We start from the raw sequence: 21,374 nt of genomic DNA, 5'->3' as shown, positions 1-21,374 counted from the left end.
AGAGTTTAATCCTAGGCAGTGACAGATGTTTCTCTATCAGGGTGCAAGAGAAAATATCTGCTGTGAACTCCACCTAGACATCAAAAAGGGCATCTAGCCAGTAAAGGCTCAGTTTCACTTAATAGCCCCAATTCCATCCCGATAAAAGGAATTACAGGGTTTTATATATATATAAAAGGGTGTTTGGCTCTTGTTCCTTTTTTGCTCACCACCAATGTTAAAAATTCTCATGTTTTGCCTTGCTGTGTTTTAGACATTATTGGTGCAAGACCTTTGCTGTGATCATGATGGACTAGATAAATTCAGAAGGAACTATCATCCATCAGTCAATCTCTAATCCATTTTACCATAAAAAAGAAAGATGTGAAACAGCCAAAATAAACAGATGCAATCAATGGGTGCAGAAAACTTTTGGTCAGGCTAAAAACAAACAAGAGATGGTCTTAAGAAAATGGCAATACAATTAAGCCAAATGGCCTTCTCTCCCAGTATTATGAACCTTATTTTATTTCAGTCAGGGACCTTGTCCTTCATGGACTTGCATTTTATTGGCAAATAAGAGAGATTAGTCAACTGCAAGACAATTAGAGGACGATTATTTGCTTCTGAAGAAATGAAAGTAGGTATAGAACCTCAGAAAGAAAAGAACAAAGATGCAAGCACTGTGCCTTTTGGTTTTTTTAAGCAGTACGTAAATGCAGGCCTGGTTTGCTGGCCCAAACTTTTGCTCAAGTAGGAAAACAAAACGCAATCCCGGTGGATGCAGATTTTTTTCTGTGATGTGGCATTTTAATGAGCTGCTGTACTGAATGGCTGGTCTGGCTTCAAAGGGAAATCTTATTCTTCATCCTGTTCAGCTGTTTTTCTCCAAGAAAACTACGGTCTTAACTGCAACTGAAACCTGAGGGGCTACAATTGGGTCTAATTCAAAGAAAAGAGCACTCTGTGACTTCTTTGCACTGTTTCAAATTTTAACGATACAGAAAACGATACAGAAAAAGTATCGTGTTTTTGAAGAAGGGGAGCTAAAACTAGAAGTGCTTAATGCAAACCACTGTATGGGATTTTATAGATTTAAATCACAGAAAGCCTATTAAAATCTATACAATATATAACCATGAATAAACAACTGGAAATTAAGAAAGGGAGTGAACATGTGCATCAATATCACAATTTATCTGTATTCATCTTGATGTGTTCTTCGAGGCTTTGCTGTGTATTCTGATTTTGCACTTTTAAAAGATATTAAAGATCTGTGAACAGTGAAGAAAAAGGAAATTTAAAACTACCATGTAATTAAGGTCCAAATTATATATAACCAAATCTATACTTTGGATTTTGTTTGAAAATAAAAATCAGGATAGCATTTAAAGATGGAACATTTAAGCATACACAAAAATTGAAACTGAATGTCCATTCACGTTGCCAAAGAAAAATATTCAATTTTTATTTTTTATTTTCCAGATTCCATACTATTTCAAGTGGACCCAATAAATTCAAGGAGCTATATTTGTCTCAATGGGCTTGCTTCAAGCATGGATGAAATTGGAGCCAATCCACAACATATCCATAAGATTCTTATCAGAAAATAACTCTTCTTTTTTGATAAGATAAATTCACAGATTTGCCTGTCAATGGCCTTTAATTTTGATAACTGAACACTGGATGTACATATTAAAAGAATACATTCCTTCTCCTTGCTGGTAGTCCAAAGAAACTGCATTCCCTTGCCCAATGAACTTTTGAACTTTATACACTCGTATAGCTGGTATTATTGGCAGACAGCTGGACAAACCAAATACTCATTTTCACCTTGCAATGTTATTCCCAATTAACTAAACATCTAGTTCAGTTGCCCAGGGCTGGCCTTATGTGAAGAGAAAGGTATTACAAGTGCTTCTCATTCTAAGTAAATAAACCAATAGTAATGACAATTGTATTTTACTTCTACAATGGTAATGGGATATATTCTTCATCACACTGGAAGACAGAAGGCTAGGTTAGAAGATGGTAACAACAGTTCCTTCTGCAAAATCTCATGTCATTCTCTGCCACACCTTTTATTAAACAAATGGTGTGGCCCTGTCCTGTACTTTTTAAAAAACACACCAATAAAAACATAAAAGAACATTCATGCCATTATAGAATACAGAATACTTTATTGATTTCCAGGAATAAAAATACATATACCAGAATGTATACAAAAAAATAATTATTTTTCATAGGGAATGTCAGTTTCTCTGAACTGCTGCAAGACAGTAACAAAGGTTTCAATAAGTAATCAATACTCTTTGTTTAAAGTAATTACTGTTAATTGTAAATGCAGGAATGTAATGCATACAAAATTCAGCATACTATAGTTAAAACAAAAATCATAGTGTATTGACAGAGTTACTTCCTTACTCGGTTAGAATTTACCTTAGTATTTTTTAATGAAGACTTTTATTCTGTAAAAATTAGGGATGGATGTCAAGTATGCTAGACCATACATTTTTTAAAAAAAAATACCATAACAAATATACAAATGCAAAAGAAATAAAAGTAATGTAACAGTAATAGTATACAAATATTAGTGTCCTACAATCAGCTTTACCATTTGTTTCTGTTATCATTAATGACCTAACAGAAGTGCCTCGATAAAAATAATAAAACCGTAATTGTCAGTCATCTACAAATTCAACTGAGCATTGAGTTACAATGGAGGGAAAGGCATTTAATCTAACCCAAATAAAGGATAAGAGGGGGGGGGGAGAAGAGAAGATCATTTCTTTCTCCTAGTGAAAGTAGTTCCTTATATGTAATTCTGAGACTAACAGTGGTAATGTTGCGGGGAACTGGAGATGGAATAGCCACAGGTCCAGAAAAGACCACAATAGATCACAGTTGAAAGCAATTTAAACTTGTGCCTTTAGTCAGTGGAAGGACTAGCATGAGAGGTGGGTGAAAAAAAACCTGACAGAACAAGAAAAACAGTGGCAAGTTGTTTTATTAAAAAGGAAGTGGGGGGGGGGGGGGAAGCACAGTTTCTGCTTTTTGGTTGTTGCTCATCAGATTCTGAAATCTACAGCAATAGTGGTGACTACATGCTTCTGTTTTGTGTTGGCTCTTGGAGACTGCCTGGACACATTCCTGCAGTTTTCTTGGCAAAATTTTAGAAGTGGTTTGCCACTGCCTCCTTCCTAGGGTTGAGACACAGGGACTGGCCCAAGGTCACCCATCTGGCTTTGTGATTAAGATGGGATTAGAACGTCCCATCTCTCGCTTTCTAGCCTGGTATCTTAACCATTATACCAAAGTGGCTCCCAATGGTGGTGCCTACAGTTCCTGAATTCTGACCATAAGTGAAAAATGAGCTGTGGTGGTGCAGTGGTTAGAATGCAATGATCCTGACAGGCTCAAGGTTGACTCAGCCTTCCATTCTTCCAAGGTCAGTAAAATGAGGATATTCTTCAGAAGACAGAAATGAGAACAATAACAGCCTTTGACAATAGTAACACTGGTAATATTGGTATCTGCACCAGGTCCAAATTGAAAAATCTGAAATGCTTTTTCCCAGCCTTCCTGGATTACGTAAGTTTCCATACATCAGTGTTTCTCAACCTGAGCAACTTTACAATAAGTTGTCTAGACTGGGGTGCCCAACCTCCGGTCCGTGAACCAATACCAGGCCGCAGCATGCCAGCAACCAGGCCCTACAAACAAAGCAAAGCCCCATCCGCGAGATGCAGTCAGCACACAAAACCACACACCCTCCAGTCCACGGAAAAACCTCTCTACACAGAACCGGTCTCTGGTGCCCAAAAGGTTGGAGACCTCTGGTCTAAACTCCAGCTACAGGAATTCTGGGAGTTGAAGTTCACACTGTTAAAATTGCCAAGGTTAACAAACTGGCATACATGATATAAGCTCTCAACTGACACTATCTTTTCATTGTTTATGCCTGCTTTCTCTTCCATCCCTTTGCCAGGTACCCTACAATCTCTCTGCATTATCTCCATGGTGTCTAAACAAGTGTGCCCAGCAGGTTCTCCCTAAGGAATTTCCACCCTGAAGATTATTTAGATGTGACCATGGGCATCCACAAAAGCTTTCTGCCCTCATCAAAATGGCAAAAGCACCATCATGTCATCAGGTGGGTCCATTTCATAATGCATATCCAAAAAGGGTGCTGTTTGTGCCATGTATACTAGTACTTTGTATACTAGTACTTTGCTGATTGCACCCCCCAACCCTCTTTTGCATACATTGTTGTATGCAATTACCTATAATAATCCATGGGCATATAGACCGAACTATGTTTAAAACTTGAATTGCTAAAGGCTTCAAATAAACTGTCATTGAATGGTAGCTCTCTACACTCTTGATCAAGAAATAAAATCAGCAAGATGATCCCAAGGAACAACCCTGCATCATACAAATAATTTTTAAAAGATTAATACCAGAACACTGACATCTCATAAGATTTTGAGAATAGGAAGAGTGAAACCGTTTTCAGAGAAGAGAAAAGATTGTCAACTACTCAGAATAGTTTCCAAGCAACACACTTGTAAGAATTGTAATTTGAAATTAGCTGAACCTATACTGAACTGGAAACAATTCAAACTGTATCTGCTGACAACAATGATGGAGAAATCTGAGTTACTATTCATAATTCACAAACTCGGTAAATAAATTCTGAAACCATACAATCAAAAGCTTATAATCTCCCATATTCCAAGTTAATATATTTATCTCTAGGAAATACATGGTTTAAAATAGTTAAAGGTAATCAAAATTACAAAATTAACTCCACGTATATAATGGACTATCAGATATACATTCAAATTCTATCCAATCAAGCAAATTGTTTTTCTTTTTTAAAGGAATGTGGTACAATGTCACATTTATGCAGGCATTACACAGATAATAATAAAACAATAGTAGTGCTAGTCCGTGAGAAATAAACCTTACATCCTTAGTAAAACAATACCCTTTATTAGGGAAAACCAAGAGCACATAAATGTGTGTAAACCTTGTTCAAAGTTCAGTAGGCAACATGTCACAAAATGTTATTAAAGACTATATATATATATATATATATATATATATATATATATATATATATATATATATATATATATATATATATATATATATATATATATATATATATATATATATATATATATATATATATAGTCTTCTATAACATAGAAGATAGACATTACATTCTAATGCTATTAAAAAGTAGCTGATTTAAATTACTTTTGATTCCAATTTCCCTTCCCATTTCAGTGTATAACCTACTATAATATATTACCAGTGGCTCAAATCTGCAAGCTGAGGATTGTAAAATAGTAATTGATTCATAGAAAAGCCCAATAGAACTGAAGTGTCTGTGCTTATCTTGAGCATTCTCAATCTTTCCTTTCTAAGCTGCCAGCAAGACTTTTTCTCCATAAGACTTTAATACAAACATATCAAAAGTTTGATGTGGAGGAAACAGGTTCTCCAGCAGAGGAGCGCGAAATATTTTGAGTGTGAAACTCAATTTTTGACCATTCTGGAAACATTTCAAATATTAAACCTGTTTGGAACTGGAACTCAAAAAAGGGAACGTTTCAAGTTTAAAATGTTTTGTTCATCCAGCCTTAATACTCTTAAATCTGATGATTTAATCTGCAGGAATTTTAGGATTTAATCCTTGAATTTACAACCACTCGTTTAGTGATTGTTCAAAGTTACAATGGCACTGAAAAAAGTCGAGTTATGACCGTTTTTCACACTTACAATCGTTGCAGCATCCCTGTGGTCACATGATCAAAATTTTGGATGCTTGGCAACTGCCATATATTTATGAGGATTGCAGTGTCCTAGGGTGTTGTGATCACCTTTTGCAATCTTCTGACAATGGAGTCAGAACTCAGTCAATGGAGAAGCCAGATTCACTTGACAACCATGTTACTAACAACTGCAGTGATTCACTTAACACCTGTGGCAAGAAAGGTCATAAAATGAGGCAAAACTCACTAAACAACTGTCTTGCTTACCAACAGAAATTTTGGGCTCAGTTGTGGTCATAAGTTGAAGAACTACCTATACAAGGCATGACCTTGCCCAATGAGATAGTAAGAAAAGTCCAAGACTAAAAGGCCAGAGACAGTTGATGAGAGGAAGAGAGCAGACTCAGCTCTAGCTTTGACTGACAAAAGTCGCTGCAGTTACCTGAACTTTTTTCAGTGATCGTAGGGATGCCCTTTTATTCTGTTAGATGCATCCAGTAGTTCGCCTCCTACAACTCTGTATAATTTATTATTGTATGACATAGCAGTTTATGTTAGTTTAATCCCTAAAACGAAGAACAGCTGGATTAAAAGATGCTCTTGCATTATGAGTTGCATCATCCTTAACCATTGGAAATTGGAGTTGAGATTTATGGAGATGGACTACAGCATCTGAAAGGTCAGCAGTTCACACTCAGTTTTAAAGCATAAATAGCACTACTAAAAGATCTTAAGGCAATTAAGTTTTCTTCAATATTCTTCAGTATATAAAATCTTTCCCTTTATTATTTCACCACAGTTTGACATAAAGAAAATTACACAATTGCCCTTTTTTAAAATTTTGGTAACAGATTCCACAGAAGGAATAAGTGCGCAGTGTCTCTTTACAATATTATTTTTATTTTTCCTTGGTGCAATGAGTGTGTGCTTATTTACAAGGCACAATGCATGCCTCATGTCTAATATTAACAAAGAAGAGTTGTTCTTGACCCTAAATTATTCATGAAACACATTTTTTCCTAACCTGGTGCTGCTCAAGGGTGAGAATTCCAAGCCAGCGTGGACCAACTGATATTTTTTCATCTCTTCAACCATTTGAGCTATGACCAGACTCGTGAGCTTTCCTTGAATCTGACGATGAGTGGGCCAACGGCAATCCTGACTCTTTAGTACTGCCAAGCTGGGAAACACTGAGATGTGAATGACCAAGTTGGAGTGGAAGAGTTTCAGTAATGTCATTTTCAGGAGTTGTCCTATAACATACACAAAAAGACACATTCTACACTGAGACACATAATATAAAAATCAAGCAGTGAAATGAACAAATATAAAAATAAACACCTTTTAAACAGTGTATGGGATGTAATGTGTAATATATACAGGTCACATGCTTTGTATGTATGATGCACAAACTCCATATTTTCATATAAAGATCTTGTGCAACAGAGAAGGAAACCAGCTCTACTCTTCAGATGGGGCATATACCACTGCTCAAAATGAATGAAGTAGACTTTAGAGTCATAATTGCCAATTCTACTTCTCCAATGAATCCAGAGCCCTGGTGATAACTATTAGGACAGTGCAGGAAAAGTAGGTCGAGCACTTTCTGATAAGTCCCTTTGTTTTCGAAATTATCAGCTTCTTCCCAGTCTCTGGCAGGGATGGATGGGATTTTGGAAATATGAATCCTCATATCAAGCAGCACGGTTGCCCTAAAAATATTCTTTTGCAAGCATTTTCCATTTTGGAATTTCCAAAGCTTGAAACAGCCAAGAACCAGAAGAAAAATTCTGACATTAGAACTCTCCTATGAATTTGGAGGCCTTTCTTCAAACTCAAAGAGAAATCCAATTACAGTAGTCCTTGACTTATGACCATAATTGAGCCCCAAAATTTTGTTGCCTTGCAACAAAGTTTTTAAGCGAGGTTTGCCCCATTTTTACAATCTTTCTTGCCACAGTTGTTAAGTGAATCGCTGCAGTTGTAAGTTAGTAATACAGTTGTTAAATGAATCTGGCTTCCCCATTGACTTTGCTTGTCAGAAGGTCGCAAAAGGTGATCACATGACCCGGAACACTGCAACCATCATAAATACATACCAGTTGCCAAGTGTCTAAATTTTGATCACGTGACCATGGGGATGCTACAATGATTGTATTTGTGAAAACAGTCATAGGTCACTTTTTTAGTGCTGTTGAAACTTCGAACAGTCACTAAAACAAATGATTTTAAGTCGACGACTACCTGTAATCAGATACAGAGTTGCAGCCTCAGTAATCAAATAGATACGTATTATTATGGCACAGCCTCCTAATTTCCAGATATCTGATAAAGATTTAAGACCAGAAACCCCATGGTTATTATGTTTACTAGAAATACGTTTTGCTATAATGTGATTAGAAAATCTCAGGGACAACAAGCTAGCTGTTAAAATAGAACCATATATAATTTATTTATTTAAAAAAATTATATTGCCACCTACCCGCACGTGGCGACTCATCAATACATTATAGTACTCATATCCTATGTAGCCTCACTGTGGAAGATTAATTTTACAAATGAGTAACTAACCTAGGGACCTCAGACAGTTAAACCATTCTCACATTCATATTAGAGTCTCTGCTCTAGTGATTTATTTAACTAGGCCTCTGAATCAATACACTTTTCATTCACAGTGGTCATTCCTATCTGAAACATTACACTGTAGCTCCAAACTCTAAAATTGGTTGCTGGAGAAGGGTGGATTTGTCTGTTTGTTTTGTATTTTTATTCATTCAACTGTTCTTGCGTTAGTTTTGGTCTACTTCCACAATACTTTAAGCACATATTATAAAAATCCCACACTAACTTTTACGGCTATTCTGCTGCCTGTTTCCTAATACATGGCACTTTTATGTCCTTTTCTCTCCTATAAACACTTTTGGGAAATGATCCCAAATAAACTTTTTATAAATAATTCATTTTATTGTGTCTGACCAAATTGCCCTGCCATTGTCTTTAACGGCAAGCAACCTAAACTATTATTTGGGTCTTTTGGCCATATAAATATTTACTATCTGAATCACTGCATCTAACATTTTATGTTTTGTGCCAAAGTGTATAGATGCCTGTCCTTTGTTTTAATGTCTGTGCCTAGCACAGATGTATTTTCATGAAATATATTTATCTGCATTTTTGCTACTTTTCAAGTTAGTAACAAGAACATGTGGTAGTTGGTATGAACTAAAGCAAAAACCTTCTTACCTTTCATCAGCTACTCTCTTCATGCTTTCAGATAAGCTGGCAATATCTTGCTTGTTGTCTGCTTTGCTCTCTTGCTCTTGATGTTCCACAGGCACTTTAGGGCTGGATTGCACTTGTAACATGCTTTGTTCACTATGAGGAAACTCTTCTTCCTCCACTCTCTGACTACGTACTACATCTGCTTCCAACTCTCTCTCAGATGCTTCCAGACAACTTTTGATCTCAGTTAAAACTTCATGGCTTAAGTAATCATGGTTAGCAATGGCCACTGCAGAAGTCCCATGATTGCTTGTAGCACCCGTGCTAGTCCCCATTGATTTTGAAATCACTTTCAGTTTGTGAGAACTGGATTTGTAGTGTTTCTTTTTATGCTTTGCTTTAGAGTTGTGTTTTAAGAAAAATTCACATGATTCTTGCAACACTCTCCGGCTTTCACTGATTGGACTAATCAGGGAAAAAGAGAGAAAAAATGCTAATTACCACTTTTTTCTATAATTATTTAGATATAAATAATTATAATTTAGCTGACATAAAATTGGAAAAAGTAGCTAATACTGTAAATAAAAAAAGAGAATTACAAAATACCTAGACAATTTAATGTTCACAATGAACATGAAAGGAAGAAATATAAAATCTGCATCCGGGGAGAAGAAATATAAGGTGTAAGTATAAAATGAGGGAGATCAGCCTTGACAGTGTCAAAAGGATCTATCAACCAATGCCAACTGTGTGATCAAGCTGTTAAAAAGAAGTACTATGTGGCAAATTCATTAACTGGAGCATAGGTTCCAAGGCACAGGAAGTAATTTTTTTCTATTCTGCCCTGGTCAGACCCCTTTGGACTACAGTGTCCACTTTTGGGAATCACTATTCAAAAAGAAGGGACGCAGTGGCTCAGTGGGTTAGGACGCTGAGCTTGTCGATCAGAAGGTCAGCAGTCTGGCGGGTCGAATCCCGAGTGCCGTGTAACAGAGTGAGCGCCTGTTACTTGTCCCAGCTTCTGCCAACCTAGCAGTTCGAAAGCACGTAAAAATGCAAGTAGAAAAATAGGGACTACTACAGCGTTCCGTGCGCATTTGGCGTCTAGTCATGCTGGCCACATGACCACGGAGACGTCCTCGGACAAGCGCTGGCTCTTCAGCTTTGAAACGGAGATGAGCACCGGCCCCTAGAGTTGGAAACGACTAGCACGCATGTGCGGGGGAACCTTTACCTTTACCTTTACCTTTATTCAAAAAGATATTGACAAATTTGAGTTAGAGAAAGACTACAGACATGGTTTAAGGTCTGGACACTAAAGTCTATGAGGAATCATTAAAGATCTGGGTATGTCTAGTCTATAGAAGACTGAGAAGAAATATGACAACAGTCTTCAAATATCTAAAGGACTATCATACAGAACAGGGAGTGGATGTTTTTGCTACTGCCCCAGAGGGCAGGACCAGAACCTGCAAATTAAAACTCCAAGGAAGCAGGTTCAGGCTAGACAACAGGAAGAACTTCTTGTCTACAGGAGTTGGCAGATAATGGAAGAAGCTGTTAAATGCAAAGGTATACTCTCTTTCTCTGGGGACTTTTTCCAAATCAAAATTAAATGAAGAGGAAAATAAAGATACTAGCAGCTAAATGAAGGGTTGGAACACCAGAAAACAATGAGGATAATCACAACATTAACTCTAACTGAAGAGATGGAAAGAACTGAGAGATTAAAAGAATGCTTGAGAAAAGAAAGGATAGGATAGCACTTTTCAAGTACAGATAGTTCTTTATGACTGGTTGCTTAGCTCCCTTCCTTCCTTCCTTCCTTCCTTCCTTCCTTCCTTCCTTCCTTCCTTCCTTCCTTCCTTCCTTCCTTCCTTCCCTTTTTTTCCAAAGTTCCAACAGCCGTCCCCGCCCACAGTCACATGACCACGTTGGGTGCTGAACTGGCCCAGATTTACAGCCATTTGCAGTGACCTAGTCACATGACCTTATTTTATGTGGGGGGGGGTTGCTGAAAACAGGCATTTTTTTAGCAAAATCAGTCCACAGCGAACAGGTTTGCTTTACAATCGCCAATGTCAAGGTTCCAATCAATTCACTTAATGTCCAATGCAAAAAAAAAATCAGATCATGTGGGTGACCTGCTTTATGACTTTCATGATTTATGACCACAACAGGCAGGCTCCAATTGTATGTCGAGGACTATCTGCACCCAAAGGTATGTCATGAAGAAGTTTAAGACCTGTTTTTGTTTTGTTTTTGTTTTTATCAACTTAGAGGTTGGAAAACAAAGTTGGGAAGCAAGATTGCTTATTAGGAATAATCTCGTATCAGTGAGAACAGTTAAAAGCTGAAGAAATTACCAAAAATGGTGATGAGATCTCCTTCACTGGATGTATTCAAACGTTATTGTAGTCATCTGTCCTGAATGCTTTAAATTAGATTTTTACACAAAGTAGTGGATTGGACTTGATGGCATAAATGGGCCTTTTAACTTTATGATTCCATTATCTAGCTAAATGGTGGAGTGTATGTTGCCGCGCTCCCTCCCCCCCAAAAAATGTTGTTAGGTCCCATCATCCCTGTCCATTGGCCATGCTAAGGCTGAAGAAAGATTTTTTAAAAATATTTGGAAGATCAAAGTTTCTCCAAACTAGTCTAATAGTATATTTATTTATTAAATTTGTTTGCCACCTATCTCACCATGAGGCAACTCTGGCAGATTACACCTGAAGGAAATCAGGTAGGAAAAACTAGGGAGTTATAAACACTTATCTTGTTAAAATCAATGGAGCTTGTAAAGTGCATGTCCTGCCTGAGAAGTAGCCTCAGTAGTAGCCCGAGTCTCACCATACTAGGAAATGTTGCTCTACCGATCACACATCCTTTGTCTTTTCCTTTTGCTTAGTTAACTCTATAAAGCACCCATCCAGCTTATCATTACATTATGTTTCATGATCTACCTTCTTCTGATACTGTGTGACCGTCAATAAGACAGGTTGAGGAACGGTCAGATAATAGTCAGCATAGCCAGCAACTGAACAGTGGGCAGAGCAAGAGGCTCAGAAGGGACTTTGCCTTTCTTTGCTATAAAGGAGATGATGGGAGAATTACACTGCAAGATTCTCTCTCTCTCTCTCTCTCTCTCTCTCTCTCTCTCTCTCTCTCTCTCTCTCTCTCTCAAGATTCTCTCTCACACAACACATTCTCTCTCTCTCTCTCTCAAAGCACAATTAATGCATTAAGCTTATGGGACTGGACTTTACAACACAATAAGCTAAAAATGTTACTGGCTTATTTAGCTCATGTGAACTTGGACTGTTCATAAAATTGGTACACTTTCTCACTCAATATCTAAAAGTGCTCATATGTCTTATTTACAAATTTTTAGTAAAATAAAATAGTGTTTTCTCTAGGTCACAGTATTCATAACCCTAAAGCGCTTTATATGTAGTCTATTTTCCCTGCATTCCAACAACAAGGTCACAAAGCATTCTAAGACACATACTTATTTTAAAATATTCATTATCATCTAGTACTAAGGCATTTTATTTATAAGTAAAAACTACAAAATACAAAAAACCCATCTTACTCTCTTTTGCGATTTCTGTTGAAGAAACTTGCCCATTCTGAACAGGTTTTTTTACTTCCTATCCAGAAGACTGGAGAGATGCCAACAATTAAAGTCATCAGGTACTTCATTAGAAACAAAGTTATTTCCGGTCTAGCTAATGTTTTGACCTGGAAAACAATAAGCATTTACTGAAAATACAATGGGGAAAAAAATGGTTTTCCTGTATGACATTTCAGAGGACAAAATGAAAAATAGGCATTTCTGATTTATAATGGAAAGGCTAAAAACTCCCTACTCTACACACTTACAACTGGAATCTCTAGAAATTATAATAGTGCAAAAGAAAGATGAAATTTTAGGGGGAAGGGTTCTTTTTGTGTATTAGAGATTAGAAGTTAACTACCCTAGCAGTCTTTGTAATTTCATAGAACATAAAACCTGAGATATCTTATAGGAAAAAAATTAAACTTCTTGAGTACTTCAAAGTTTTATAATACTGAAATGACACATTCAAATCATATCAAAGATATTTAACTTGCAGTTACTTACCTTGCTTATTTGTTTCTAAATATAAATAAAAATTTGACTTTATGGGAGAGGGGTACATGTGAACCTCAAATGTCTATTTAATTAAGATGCTCATTATGCAAATTATTGGTTTTCCCAATTTTAAATATCACTCAATTCTTGAATGTTTGAGAATATATATGTACACATTCAGTGCTGAAGATATTGTTAGCTATCCTATGAAAACACTGCTATTTACATAACAATTCTAAAAAATATATTGTTCTCAGAGTCATTATCTTTTGAAACAGGAAGACATCAGATCTGAAACCTACATGATTATGCTCCAGTAAAAATGTTGTATTTCAAATGAGTAATATAGTCTTTCTTCTACCATCTTCAATTTAAAGAGTTACAATTATGAAACCATTAACTTTTTCTGAAGGATTCTTTGCACTTCATGACAAATATTCAATGAATTTGGTCCTCACACAATAAATTATATAACCCTGTATAATTAAGAGTTACAGAAACTTTGCAGTTCTCCTAAAAGTACTGGTAGCACCAAACGTTCTTTCAAAACAGTGCTTTCCTTGCCTATAGACTAATTAATGCATCAAAACATACAACCCAACCCCCAGACCAGATACACTATTCTTTATTATTCAAGCATTAATTGTGCTAATATTTCAACCTTACCTGGTAAGGACAGGGTATATGGAATTGATCACAGTGGTCATAAACCCAAGTGGTTTCCCAGATCTTCCTATACACCTGCTCATAGATGTAACAGCCCAAGAGTATCGCTAGAGGTACAAGGTATAAGCCACTGAAGACACCAATTCGAATCATGAATTTTTTCAACTTTTCTTGATTCCTGCCGTCATTCTGTATGACTTGGCGCACATGATTTAGAGAAATTATACCTGCTAAAAGGAGAGATAAACCGACAAAGACACACATGCACAAAGGCAGGAGAACAAAATATCGAGACGTAGCTAAGTCATAGAGGCCAACAAAACAGACACCACTAATGTTGTCACCTTCCACTTTGTTCATGGCAAGGAGCATCACCGTGAGAAATCCCGGCATGCCCCAGGCAACTGCATGGAACCACATGGCTTTTTGTTCAATAGCTTCACAGCTCCATTTTCGTCCAGCAGCAAGGAACCAAGTGACTGTGAGGATCACCCACCAGACAGTTCCGGCCATTGTGAAAAAATACAGAGCCATGAAGACAAGGGTGCAACCTTTGTTCTGAGAACCAAGAACGACTGTTTCACCAAGATGTAGTTTTTCATCACTCTTATTACAGGCTGTTTTGTTTCCTAGGACAAATCCGAGGAAGTAAACAAGAGACACTATACTGTAACAAACAGAATAGTAAATAATTGGCCTCTCTGGATACCTAAACCTTTTAACATCTATCAAAAATGTTAGGAATGTAAACAAAGTGGCGCAAAGGCAAAAAATTGAAACAATGCCAATAAAGCTTTTGGCAACTTCTAGCTCATGATTATTGAAGTACATGTTGGGGCAAGGGGGTGCACACTGCTCAATGCCTAAAAACCTATAGCCTTGTCCACCGGATGTCTGCAAATGACGTGGACACCAAAATCCATAGTCCCTTTTGGGCTGCCCTGAGATCTTCCATGTGTCCTGGGCTCTTGTAGTAAAAGAAGCAGTGATAGCAGCAGTTTCATCACAGTCTTCCAATCTAGAAAGTCAAGAGAGGGGGAAATTGGTTATGATACTATAGAACTGGCCGTAAGGTATCCAGGGTTCCATTTGCTTGTTACTCTAAACGCACACACACAACACTTCTCAAAACATGAGATATATGTTTGTAAGCATAATCTAAACATATTTTCTCATAAATCTTTATTAAATATGGCTAAGTATTTTAACATGATGTTAAAACGTTTATTCTAATTCCAAGAGTTCAACTTAAATGTTTTGTAAATATACACACACTTCATCATTTTTACTTAATCTTTTAGGTAGAGGAAAGCAAGCTAGTTTATAGAAAAATGTAATCTTTCTCTCTCTCTCTCTCTCTCTCTCTATATATATATATATATACACATGTATATATATATATATATACACATACATACACACACACACACACACACACACACACACACAATTTAAACAGAAGGAAAACAAAATTAATAGGCAACAATCCACAAAAAGTCACCATGAGGGAACACAATCTCAGGTGCACTGAAGCAATAATCTGCCTCTTGTGCATCAAATACAGAAGTTGCTAAAAGTCAATTCAGAGCTCCAAGAGTAACTTCCCCACTTTACAGACTGCTTAAGGCTTTTTAAAAGGATTAGGGCTAATATAGAGAAATGTTAACAATTCCTGAGCATAAAAAGTAACTTCCCAGGGTCCCTTAAGAAGTTATTTAGAGCGCTCTACACTAGCTGAAGAATTCATATTCTTTAGAGTAGCTCCAAGTGGAGAATTGCTACAAGGTTTTCCAAGCCCAAATAGCTAAGACCAGGGCTTTTCTTGCCATAGAACGCTCAGAACGGAGTTCTGGCACCTTTTTTGGATGGAACCTTGTAGGGTAGGCAAGGCAGGTTGTATGACACGTGTGAGTTCCGGCACCTTTTTCTTTTACAAAAAAAGCACTGGCTAAGACTGAATCTTTAGTTAAGAAAAGTGCCCAGTCTAAGTCATCAATTGTTATAAATAAAAACAGGAACCAAAAATGGCCCCAAGCCTAACACTTTCATCCTATAGGGTAAGGAACAAGAGCTCTTCATAATTCCTAACAATTGGTTTCTAAATAGTCTCAACTGAACTGCTATATCTGCAATGGAAATATAAAATCGATCCACATGCCAGCAAGCCCTACTTCTATCCTGTAGAAATTTCAATTCACTAATTAATTTTCATACTAATGGTTGCAAATCCCCCTCAACTGTCTATAAAATCTACAGAATTTCTTAAAGAGGAAAAAAAACTGAAGCCGATGAAGCCAAACACCCAGTTAATAGAAAAATCTAGAATGGGAGGAAATGTGCTAAACTACAATTCTCAAGATTCCCAATCATCACAGTTCAGATACTGTAGTTAAGATGTTTAAATGGACCTGAGTTGCATTTTAACCTCAGCATAAAATAATACTTTTAGATAACAACGAAATATGAAGTATAAGATAACCTAGCAACAAAATGAATTAAACAAAGGTCAATTATATCAAAAAATCACAACATCCAAGCAAAAGAGTAAGTGTCAGGACTTGCAAAAACTAAAAATTTCTACTTCTTAGTATAGGATTAAACATGTTTTCACTATGTGTTGAGATCTAATCTAATTCCTTGAAAGAGGAAGGTTGTTCAGGGACAAGAGTTTTGGGAAGAAAGCTGAATGTTAATTTAATGTTCAGGCATACAGGTACCCAATCCATAAAATTGTTCTTTCCCCAAAAATGAGGGAATATGGAGACAGTGTGGGGTATCAAATATCATATAAATGGATATTCATCATGGAGCAATTATTTGATGCATAGTTTCAACTGGGCGCAAAACTGGAGAGCCATGTATTGTATCTGCAATATGAAGAAATATTTAGCTGGACCTAAGACCTGTCAATTCTAGTAGAAATAGTGGTTAATTTTTTATATTTAAATATTTAAGAATATTTAAATATTCTTTTTTATGTTGTTTGTGTTTGAATTCTACTATGGCTGTTTTATTTATTTTTTCTTTTTCACCTCTTGTATACTGCTGAAGCATGAGAATGCCATAGAGCATAAATTCAAAAATTAGAAATAAGAGAAAAAATATGAAAAGCACCGTACCTGCTACATTGAAGTTCCTTAGGCCATCCAATTTCAAACATGTCTATCATCTTTTTACAGTCCTCATATACTCTTACACAAAGGCTCCGGCAAGGTTGAACAACACGTGTTTGTTCAAAGCAAGCAGGCACAAAGGCTTTGCAGAGAAATGCATGGACGTCCGGAGAGCACTGAAGGTTCAGAAGAGGAAGAAAGAGCTTTGGGAAAGGAAAATGAGATGTGGATTAGCATACAATGAAAATTCAGAATAAATCAAAGCAACAGTGACTTTAATCCTTTTCTCCTTTCATTTTCTGAAAGACTACCAGCTTGTTACATTCCATTAAAAAAATAACTTTTAGTAAGGCTGACCCTCAAAATTCCTGTCAACTTGCTTTTGTAAAAAGCCTTATAGAATGGGTTTTCAGCTCTCAATTGAAACTCTGAAACTTCAGTTCTGACAAGAGAAATATTCCAGCAACATGATTTCACTAAAATTTCTAGTAAAAATTGAAGTGTAGCAAACAGATTTTACTATGAACCAAAGTTAAAATTCTATGGGGGGGGGGAGAGAAGAGCACAATGAGAGGTTGAAAATATGCTGTAGGGGTAAGGTGATGTATTAATCTCCTCACCTTTTAACACAGAGATTGTACACAAAGATTGAGTCCATCCATTAAATGCCATGGGTGATTGAGAGCAAGAAAGAGCAGGCAGATGTTTTCATATACACCTGCACTTGTAGACGAGGCATATTAATTGCTGCCATTAATTATAGTCCAAGTTTCTATGGCAAAGCTTATAAGCTGTATATTTGAAGTCATTTCTCTTGTATAATCACACTGAACATGTAATTAAGCACCCATAGTTTCAATGCCATAGGTTGTGACAGGAGAAATTTTCTAAAGCATCAAGATAGATGTTTATCTAACTAATGTTTATCTAACTAATGTTATTTTGTTCATTGTATCCAATAGCCATCCAGAAAATGTACAAGTCAATAGCATTTTCCTTTATTTGAGATATCCATTGTATGGGCCAAAATGAAAATATTCTATTGTACAATAAACCACACTTCCTGGAAAACACCAAAACAAAAAAGTGAAGGAAAACAAATACCAGTTGAATGGCTGAGGAAAAAAGACTGAAAATGGTCTAAGACAGGATACACAAATTATGCCATACTATGCACAAAATATATTAATAGCTATAATAAATAAAACATTTTATATAACTATCATATTCATGTCAAATATATAAAAAAACTAAAAATATATTAGCAATGCAGGGAAAAAGCACAGGTGCACAGACATATCATCAATTATTGGGGAAGCTGCAATACAATAATTTAAATGTACATTAAAATGTTCAGGAGGTTTTGCAATAATGATAAATAAGGTGCCTTCCCACAGTGGTCTTCCTTAACTCAAATTCACTCTTGCTATGTTAAGGATAGAAACAGAAGCATTTTTTTCCCAAAAGTCTTTTGCACATATGGTATAATTGCCTCCCTCTTTTCCTTCAGTTGCTTCTGTTCTTGTCTGTGTTTGTGTGTGTGTGTGTGTGTGTGTGTGTGCATGCACACATGTGCCTTCAAGTGTTTTTGACCACTAGAGATCAAGTCCCATCTAAGACTTCAGTCGTTGTTTACCATCACCTCCTTCCTAGAATTGAAGAGTGATTGACCAAATCATTTAATTGGCTTTGTGCCTAATGTGAGACTAGAACTCTCTTTCTAGCCTGGTGCCTTAACCATTACATCAAACTGACTCCAACTGAAACAAAAAGTATTCTTCAAATGAAGAGTTATCTATCAGTCATGATAGTCTCCATTATATCTATTAAATCTATTTGCCCTTCTACATTAACGTATACATAATTTCATTGATTTTTCCATACATTATTGCCAAGATAATAGAGGTTGTAACTGTTCAGCTTTTTTTTAAAGATTAACAGGTTCTATGGCCTGAAGATTTGCAAAACCCAGTTTAAAAGATTCATTTCTACCTTCCGCATGATTCACATTAAAGCTTGCCTAAAGAATCTTACACGTTTTACCAGTTTTTTGCAAAGTACAATTCATCTCATTTTAGCAGTTTATGCTAGATAAATCAGACCATGATGCAAGAAACCAAATCTGTCTCATTTGCACTGCCAATCATTGATCTATATATTTCTTTTTAAACCTCTTCCATAGACCAAAAAAATGGATTAGAAAACCATCTATCCTCTGGTTGTCTTGGTTAGTTGTTACTGGAAATTTTGAATGGGGTGTAATGGATTAGTTTTTAACCCCTATTAAACAACCCGTGACCCACTGGATCATTGTTTCAAATATATTTCAGATATATATTATCAGATTCCTCAATTGTCTTCAACAATGGCAGAGCTTGTAATGTACTGGAAAAATTTTTTAAAAAATATAGGGGGATATCCAGAGATGTATCAGCCTTGAAAGTAGCCCTATAGAACTGTACATCAGTCAAACATCAGCAGTTGATCACAGAAAACGTATTATGACATTTTATATTATATTATGTAAAATGGTTTCTGATAATTTTGTCATTAAGAGGGATTGGAAGTTGTTTAAATGAAAGATGGACTGTTGTAATTTGTGTCTGGTAACTTTTATTGGATCTTTGCTGATTTATAAGGAGAGTGGAAGATTTAGAGATGGAGCTATGGAAAATGGGATAAGGTAGAACAAGGATATATTAGCATTTTAAGAGACAGTGATATGCTATTAATGTTGAATATACTTGTTGGGGATGAAAGGAAAAAAATTCTTTTCTTTTTTGGAGAGGCTTTTTCCTGCATTTTAAAAATATTTTTTAAAAAAATATTTTATGAAGTTCCTGTGTTAATGTTACCTGTTTAGTATAATCCTTAATAAAAACTATTCAAAAAGAAAATCATCTGAGCCTCCAAGACCAATTTTTTTCCAAGATTTTCAAAGTCTGTGGTGATATTTTGTAGATATTCTTTGCAGTATTATTTTATCCCCAAGTGTGTCAGCAGAAAGGGATAACCATCAGTTGAATCGCTTGGAACTTGTTCTGTTACACACTTGTTCCTTGTTCCTGGAAGATAGCTTGCTTCATGAATTGATGGATCTGCCTCTATACCCTTGTTTCAAATAGCTCCTAAAGTAAATCTTCTCATCTTCTTATACATCACAATTGCATTCTTTCTGAACATCTCTTTTTCTGCACCATCTTTTTCCTTAAATACCCTTAGACTGTTTCATCTGGGAAGGTTGGAAAGCTATTAAGAGTTTGAGCATTACAGAATATCTTCTCTCACCCACTCGCTTTGCTATTCTATTTGTCTTCTTTATGGAGAGTTGTTTCTACTGTGCCTCAACTGCAGAGCCTCCTTTCTTTGAAACAGATAAATCTTCATCATTTCTCACCAACTGAATGTGGTTACTTGCTGCTCCAATCTTGTGTCTTTTTCTTCAAGAGTGTTTTTCTTCATTTGCTGTAAACATAACCCTGGTTGTTTTCACACAAGAAGATAAAGATACCACAAATCTGGATGTCACAATGACAAACTTATGTCCATTCATTTTCACTTTTTCTTCTCTCCACTATCAGTGGAGAGGCTTATATTTCTTATTCCTTTTTCTGGCCCTCTTACTTTAGTCAAGTATGAACTATAAATTTACAAGGACTTCTTTGTCTTCAAGCAAATTCCTGCTAGCTCTGTTAACTCAATCGGGGCACTGCTGCCTGAATCTATCCAGCTTATATCCATCTTAGGCTGTTCCATAAGCAGGAAGAAGTCAGCCAGTCTCTATAATGGGTAGTCAGCAGCTCCCAGGACCTATCTCTTCCAATTATTCAAGTGAGTTCCTTTCCCAAGCTCTGCATACAATCCCTCAGGAGACACAGTCCTTTTGTCACTTCCTCCCATTCAACTCCGACCAAATTCCCATAGGCATTATTTCAACATCTACGCTGAATTTAGTTCCCCACCCCAACCTATGTAAAATGCCAATTTTGGTTCTTAAAAATCATCCCCCAACTTGTAAAAAGCAATCTAAGTTGGGGAGTGGGGGATGGACTTTTGCTCTACATTAATCCTTAACCCAAGAGGTACCTTAAGAGCACCTCATTTTGCTGATTAAAGTCTTCCTTAAAAGCAAGTCCTGCCAAATTCAATTGGGCTTACTCCTGTATAATTGTACTTAAAATTGCAGCTTTAAAAAGCATGCTCAACGCTTTATCTTTCATCTTCATTTCTACATGTGTTGGCTTGCCACAGTTACCTTACAAGGTATAAAGTGAGTGCTCAAATGCGATTTATTTTGTGCATTTGTACATATAACTTCTCTATAACTACACAGAAACAATTTTCATATAATTTTGTTAATAAAGGCATGCAATATAACAGTGTCCACCTTCAATTGCCAACATGCTTTTTTCCTGTAAAATACTCCCTTAAATGCAAATATACATATTTAGTAGTCATTACTAATGATTTAAATACATCAGATATATTTCTACC

The 21,374-nt window shown here is 36.2% G+C and overlaps 1 protein-coding gene across 5 annotated transcripts in view; it reads right to left on the bottom strand.

Moving 5' to 3' along the window:
- The window catches only part of FZD6 (frizzled class receptor 6), a 35,323-nt gene that overhangs the window by 10,532 nt on the left and 3,417 nt on the right, over positions 1 to 21,374 (bottom strand). For 3 of the 5 annotated variants that reach the window (XR_014026227.1, XR_014026228.1, XR_014026230.1), the window contains 6 exons: positions 16,887 to 17,083; positions 13,768 to 14,785; positions 12,580 to 12,728; positions 9,006 to 9,449; positions 6,787 to 7,015; positions 524 to 1,253 (listed from right to left, as the gene is read on the bottom strand). Coding sequence is in view for 1 of the 5 variants with exons in the window: in XM_081326193.1 (XP_081182319.1) it covers positions 6,850 to 7,015; positions 9,006 to 9,449; positions 12,580 to 12,728; positions 13,768 to 14,785; positions 16,887 to 17,083 (1,974 nt within the window). In the remaining 4 variants the exon portion in view is untranslated. Of the gene's footprint in view, positions 1 to 523; positions 1,254 to 5,235; positions 7,016 to 9,005; positions 9,450 to 12,579; positions 12,729 to 13,767; positions 14,786 to 16,886; positions 17,084 to 21,374 lie in introns of those variants that run through there. The other 2 variants (XR_014026229.1, XM_081326193.1) reach the window with 2 other exon arrangements.

Source organism: Vipera berus, assembly GCF_964194415.1.
Source record: "Vipera berus genome assembly, chromosome: 3".
Lineage (NCBI taxonomy): Eukaryota > Metazoa > Chordata > Lepidosauria > Squamata > Viperidae > Vipera > Vipera berus.
The sequence above is the reverse complement of the archived record's forward strand: the minus strand, read 5'-3'. Positions and strand labels throughout refer to the sequence as shown.